Source organism: Cyprinodon variegatus, unplaced genomic scaffold (genome assembly GCF_000732505.1).
Source record: "Cyprinodon variegatus isolate N-32 unplaced genomic scaffold, C_variegatus-1.0 Scaffold110, whole genome shotgun sequence".
Lineage (NCBI taxonomy): Eukaryota > Metazoa > Chordata > Actinopteri > Cyprinodontiformes > Cyprinodontidae > Cyprinodon > Cyprinodon variegatus.
Window position 1 is genome coordinate 1141240 of NW_015150563.1, and position 7148 is coordinate 1148387.

Sequence of the window (7148 nt, forward strand, 5' to 3'; positions counted from 1 at the left end):
GAAGATGGCAGGAGGGAGGGGTTACTATATTTAGAACAAAAATGGCCGCTCCGAGACTCTAACTCAAACGTATTATAAATAAGGATCCTTTGATTATTCATTGCTGACCGGACTTCTCCTTTAATAACCTCACTGTCATCTTTAAAAGACAAACTAATAAACCTTTGGTTTCATTTAAAGTCACCGTAGTCTGGAGGTGGTGGGATGCCTTCCCGACAGCCTGCTAGGGGCCACAAACTGGGGCCCTTTGGGGCCAATGTCCTACAACCTTTAGGTGATCTAAGCTTTATTCTTCTGCTGAAATGAGCCGGAATAAAAGTCATCTGATCGCTCCAGGGTCTGAGGAGGAGGATCATCATCATCATGTTGATGGTCTGTGGCTTCATCTTTCATAACAGGGAAGATTTATCCTTATGACTCTGAATTAAAGGAGACATTTTCCTGAATGTTTCCATAGATTGTGCTCCTGTGATTGATTTTTACAGTGTATATCATTTAAAGCATGCAGCAGAGCTCTGATGTCAGCATAGCTGCTGAAACTTTCATTACTTCATTAGCTGGAAAGTTTCGGTAAAAATCGGTTCAAAGGCCTGATTTAAACGTTCATCCAGAGACGCTGGTTTGTGATTCGGGTTGCAGGATTTTCAGCAGCTCACTGAGTGTCTGGCGCTAATTTGACGGCAGCTGCTGATGTTTCTGTGTGAAATTAAAATGCTCTCTCGGTTCTAATCCCCCCAGAGCCCAGCCTAATTAACAGGCTTGAGGGGGATACACAGAGCAGAGATACATTAATAACAAAATTTAATTTATTTCAGGAAAAAAAGGATGCAGGCAGAGATGCAAGAGAACATTTGTTAGCACAAAAAGATTCATTCTTCTCTTCTTGTCTGAGATTCCTTCTTCTTTACTGTGTTTTAGTCTTTGAGCTTTAAGCCTTAAGCAAAGAGACAGGTGCAGGGTTTTAGCAGGAAGCTAAACATGTTAGCCAGGATCATGCAGGCAGGTAGGAGATATCTGCACATAAAGGATCCATAAAACAGCCTGGATTCTCACTGTCTTTGGTAAAGTTTTTAGGACTGAAGATTTTATCTGGACAGAAATTAAAAATGTTTCTCTACGTCAGGGTTTCATCTGAGGACCCAGTCCTGCCTTTTAATTCATCTAATTATTTGGTGTGTGACCCATGTGCAGATGGTAACCAGAGACAAAGCAGTGCTTTAGGATTCCATCTGTTAAACCTTCCCAAAGTTCACACTCCAGTCATTATGCTGCTGCTATAGTTCTGCTGCTATAGGCTTAGACTGCTGGAGGACATAGGGACCCATTTTTCATCATTCTATCTCTATTCTCCCACTCTGCAGAATCTGTTAGTTCAATCTCTAACGTTCTGCTTTCTCTGCTTTTTCTCATAGTAGCTTCATCTGGCCATCAACACCTTTGTTTCTAGATGTTGGAGCTTGGCCTGTTTTTCAGTGTAGTCCTGTTTCTCTGACTGTGACTAACTGGATGTGCTCTCTTCATCCTCTGACATGGGAGCTGGCTCGGAGCCCGTCTGCCTGGCTGTGTGTTTCCTGTGGAGCTGGTTGACATTTGCCTTTTGTATCTATGCTTCTTTTTCTATGTCTGCTTCTGTCTCCTTGAACCCCAGTAGGCATCAACAGATGGCCGCTCACACTGAGCCTGGTTCTGCTGGAGGTTTCTTCCTGTTTAAAGGGAGTTTTTCCTCTCGTCTGTTTATACATTATAAACATGATAAACATAGACGACATGTTTCTAAATGAAAGATGGAAGCCGTAATCAGTGAAAGAAGAATGAGAGAAATGACAGAAGCAGGAGGAAAAACCGATGAATGATCGACAGGAACAACACAGCTTCATGTCCAGCAGGTTGAGTTAAAGTCATCAGGAAGTGTTTACCTGGCTGACTGATTGGTCCTTCTGCTGCAGCAGGTCCTCTTTCATCCATTTACACTGCAGACACACACAGAGAGAGGGGTCAGTCTTTCTCACACAATCAACAAGTGAATAAAATAAAGTGCTGCACCAGAACAGACCAGTTAGCATTGGACCAAATGTTTAGAAAATGTTCTGTTGGTTCATTCTCTCCACAGCGCTCACCCTTCCCTACTCCCTGTAGACTGAAGGCCTTAAAGTCTAAGTCTAGTTGTTCATCTTTGCTCCTTTCTGCTCCTCCTTTTGGTTCTCGTCTCTCCTGCTGTCTGATTGATCCTACAAAATCTGCACCTTTTCTTCATCTCACATTTTCTGCTGTTCTTCCTTCAGTTTCAGACCAATGATCCTCCTCCTCTCTTATTTACTGATATCATCTGGAAACATCTTCCTCTAGTTGGTTGGTCGAAGCCATTTCAATGACGTTGCTCCAGGGCTGTACAGGAATTGTTACCCGGATCAGGAAATAGGATGGATTGGTCAGTCACATAGCACAGTTAAAATCGAGCAGATCTTAGAATGGAAAAGGTGGAAATATTCAGTCTCACGGCTTTTTGCTCTGAGAGTTTTAAGTTCCTGGAATTAAGGAGGCTTCCAAAGGTTCTGGTAGGAGTTCTGTTGGCAGATTAAAGCTGCTTGTATTCCTCCACCTTTGTTCCGTCTCTTGCATGTAGATGCAACAAACGTCCTAATTTCATCTCTCATGTCTGCCAAATGTTTTTATTAAAACTTTAACTTGAGTTTTTCCTGCATGTCATTCTTTTTTAAACCTATTTGAAGTTTTTAATGAAGCTAAACATTAAACAAGAAGCTATTGAAAAACTTCACCTACTGGAGTTGATAAAAACTAAAAACTGCTTCATTCCCAGATGTTTTTTTAATCTAGCAGCTTCAGTAGGGAGGCCCAGACGTCCCTCTCCCCAACCACTTGGTCCAGCTCCTCCAGGGGAATCCCAAGGCGCTCCCAGGCCAGCCGAGAAACATAGTCCCTCCAGGGTGTCCTGGGTCTCCCCCTGGGCCTCCTCCTGGTGGGACGTGCCTGGAAAACCTCACCAGGGAGACGTCCAGGAGGCATCCTAACCAGATGCCCGAGCCACCTCAACTAGCTCCTCTCGATATGGAGGAGCAGCAGCTCTACTCTGAGTCCTCCCCGGATGACTGCTCCTGCTTGGCCTGGTCTCGTATAGAGCAGCCTCACTGGAACACCGACTGCAAAGTCCCGCTGGGAACCTAGCTCTTCTGCAGCAGCATCATTTTTTATTTTAAACCTTAAATATTTATTATTGTTAATTTATCATAAAAAAATAAAAATAAAAAATCTGATCTACAATCATTGTCAATAAATAAAAAAAACAAACAAAAAAAACCCAATCTGTTTAGCATTGAGTTGCGTTCAGAACAAAGGCTGTGGATTTATGTTTAATATCCCAAATCATACCGCAGCGGGAAGGGTGGGGGAGCGGCCAGCGGTGAAACCCGGACGGTGACGGCGGTTTGTGCTCCGACCTCACCTCAATAGGAATGAGGCTTCAAACAGCGGCACCACATAGACAGAGAAGTGACCGGTGAAGATAAAACAAGCTGAACTTCTCTGTAAAATCACGTCACAGCAGCCAATCAGGGACTGCTTAGGTTTAAAGAAATGCAGCCGAGACAAAGCTTTTTTAAGTTAAAATGGAACCCTTGCCTTTTTAATGCCCCCCTTGCAGCTCCATGGAGCTTTTTCAAAAATCTATGAAAATGGAAAAGATTATTTTCTTTCTTTCTTTGGTAAAAAAAGATTCATTATGTTCCCAATGCTGCAAAAAAGTATAATAAATAAATTTAAACAATAAATGAAAACATTTCTGTCAAGCCCTGCAGCAGGTTTCAGCGTGGGGAGGTGCCAGGCAGGTGGCTGTTGTAAACAAAGTGGTGGGTGTGTCTCAGACCATGGATCCAAAAGGGAAAAAAAGGAAGATAGCTGAAGAGAACAGAGGATTCAAAGAATGGAGCGAATCATTTTCTTTCATTATAAATGAGTAAGGATTGCTTGTATGTTTTCTTTTAATGAGAAGTTATCAAATTAGGAAAGGCCTTTCCAGGGAAGGCAAGCTACATATGCAGCCCACCACCAAGCTGGGAGGGAGAGAAAAAGTGCAATTGCAGAACTTCTGGATAAATTAGAGGAGAGCAAAGATGAATTTAAGGAGCGGGTTGCATCTCTAAACTCCACTACTGCTGCTAGTTTGGTTGCAAGCATAGAAAACCGTTCATAGATCCAACAGGTAGCACTCTGATGCAGGGATGGGAATCCTCAAAATAAAAATAACACCAAAAATCTGATTTCTTTATTGTGTTTTTATAATTTCATCAATGCAGCCAAACCTAATACATTAATATTGTAATGGAATTTAAACTTAAATCATCAAATATGGTAAAGCAGAGTCACTTTATGTGACATTTGCTCCTAGATAAACATTTAATCATGAATGCTTATTATAGATTTAAGCCCAGGTAGTCCTTTTTTAAAGTGAGCTAATAAACTTAGTGTCGCCATATGAGGCTTATAGAAGACTTTAACATTTTTGCGGCTAAAGACAGATTTGTTTTTCGTTTTTTTGGTCCAATATGGCTCTTTCAGCAGTTTGGGTTGCCAAACTTTGGACAAGAGGGACTGTTTGCTGCCCCCCCCTATCCAGAACAGACCCCCCTGTCACCGTCTTCCCCCAGCACTCAGGGGCAGATTTAGAAAATTTGGGGCCCTAGACAAAGACAGGCAGGGGGGCCTGTGAACTGAGAAGACAACACATAAAATAGACCCATTCTACAGATAGAGAAATGTTAATAGAATAGACATCCATTATTTGTTCTAGGTTTTGTCCCTCTCTTCTTGTTTTCCTCTCTATGTTTTGTTCTCAGCTGACTTTTCTCTAAAGGAATGAAAGATTTTTTTTCCAAGCACTAAGCTCACTTAGCTGATTGCTCCTTCCTGTGTTTCCAAAAAGGCAAAAGTAAATAACCCAGTCCTTCTTTTCACTGTAGACAAGCCATGATCTGCTTCTCTGTTCTCCATTTTTCATTTGGATGAAATAATAGCTGCATGAATCATGACAGCAGACAAGATAGAGGAGAGCAGGAGGCGGGGTTACCAATCTACTTGCTCTGGAGAGCAGAGTTCGCTGCTTTTAGATGTTGTCTCCAAAGTCTCCAGTAGCAGAAAAAAGTCGCTAGATTTTCCGCTAGGCGCTTTTTTAAACTAAAAGTGCTAGAGGGGTCTGAAAAGTCGCTAAATAAAGTGACTAGAGCTAAGTTGGGGCGGCTTTGGTGGCACAGTGGTTAGCGCACACCACCCATGTATGGAGGCCTTAGTCCTCGATGCGGGCGACCCGGGTTTGAATCTGGCTTGTGGTCCTTTCCCGCATGTCTCTCCCCCTCTCTCATACCCCCTTTTCTGTAGGCCTATTGTCCATTAAAAAGGCAACACAGCTCTTCACATCGTTTGTTTTCAAATGGTTTGCTGCTGCCTGTTTGGACCTTTCTGAACATGTGCAGCAAATGGACTGATCCAATATGGTGGACACTGAAGGGGGGGGGTACTGCTGGAGCCACTCTGAGCGTTCAGAACGCATCGCTGACCAACATCTCAGCTTCCTGCTCTGGAACAATCCGTGTTGATTTGGGGAATGACAGTTTAAAGAATCAGGGCACTGGATTATGTCCAAACTCTGTGTGGTAACTCAGCTTGTCTGCAGATCAACTGGTCCACAGTTAGGGTTGAGTTTCCTGATACTAACCGTCATGTCAGAACGACACAGAGCGCTCTGAGCCCTCCCAGCCCGCTCTGCACTGACAGCAGGAGTCAGAAATGAGGCTATAAGACCAAGATCAAACCTCAGCCACTGATCTCATTTAGAAACAAAAAGGAAAAGTTTTTCAGCTTAGAGGGGATTCATTATTAAAATCAGGGAGAACAAGAACAGCCTGCGGTTCCTACAAAGAGCCGCTCAGTTTTCATTCAAGTGCTCTTAATCAAATTCATACTTATTAAAGTTATACAAGTTATTGAAGTTGTAAAAAGCTAATTTATGGATTTATTCTGTATTGCTGCTGCTAAAAACTAATTAAAAGTGGAATAAAGAGCTCTAATGTCTCATGCACCTGTCAACAAGTGATTCCAGCTGTTTCCGTCCTCCTGGTCGCTCGGGGTAATTGTGTTTAAATCAACCTGTATGTCTGCTTCTGGGGCTCCTGTCAGGGAGTGAGGTGGTCAGCAGCTCCAGATGAGCTGTGATAACCTGTAATTACCTGATATCAATTCAGAAAGGAGCAGGAAGCTCCATCTGGCGTACGGGTTGGAGCGCTCAGGAATAACCCACCCCCTCTTTCTAATATTTCCCAGAACCCCCAGCTGCTGGGGGAGATAATCCCTGAGAGATGAAAGGAGGGAATGAGGAATCCGCGAGCAACAAGGGGTGGAGAGGATGGGGAGGGGAGGGATCCTCCAGCGTGGAGTGCTCTTTCTTCTTCTTCTCTGAGGATTATGGCAGCATTTGAAACATATTTCACTGCGGCGCAGAACTGGAATGAAGGCAGGATTAAGGTGTTACCATTGAGGGGTGGTGTTAACGTAATGGGGATGGTTGTTAAAAGACAGTGAAGCAGTGTTATTGGTGGGGGTCACTGGAAGTAAAGTTGATACGCTGGTGAGGCTGAAGGAGGCAGGAATCGGAGGGAGGTTAAAATGTGAGGCCACATGTGCGAATGAGGGGTGGGTCAGAGGTACAGCTCAGACAACAGCTGAAGTCTGTCCGTATGAAGCCGCTAGAGCTGCAGAGTTCAACATGAGGAGGCAGCAGCACACTCATCCCACAGAGACTACAGAAGGAATAAACTCTTAGTCCTGATACAGATTTTACATTTCAGTTCTATACACTGCTTCTTAACTTGATCTCATTTTGTCATTTCTTATTTTCTTTATGCAGCCAAGACTTGACAAGCTTGAAATCTCCTTAGAGCACAGAGCTTTAGTAAACCATGTTCTTATTTGTTACGTTTGGGCTAAAAGCTAGTTAACTATTCCTCTACATGTAGACGGTGCAGGCTTAACATTATGACTAGCTTCCTAAAAGGAGTGAAGGAGTTGGGTCAGTAGGTAGGCGGGTAGGTCAGTAGGTAGACGGGTAGGTCAGTAGGTAGGCGGGTAGGTCAGTAGGTTGG

At 43.4% G+C, this 7148-nt stretch overlaps 1 protein-coding gene across 8 annotated transcripts in view; it reads right to left on the reverse strand.

Moving 5' to 3' along the window:
• The window catches only part of mipol1 (mirror-image polydactyly 1), an 83606-nt gene that overhangs the window by 18496 nt on the left and 57962 nt on the right, over positions 1-7148 (reverse strand). For all 8 annotated transcript variants that reach the window (XM_015374880.1, XM_015374878.1, XM_015374877.1 and 5 more), the window contains one exon: positions 1917-1970. In XM_015374880.1, the coding sequence (XP_015230366.1) occupies positions 1917-1970 (54 nt within the window). The remainder of the gene's footprint in view (positions 1-1916; positions 1971-7148) is intronic.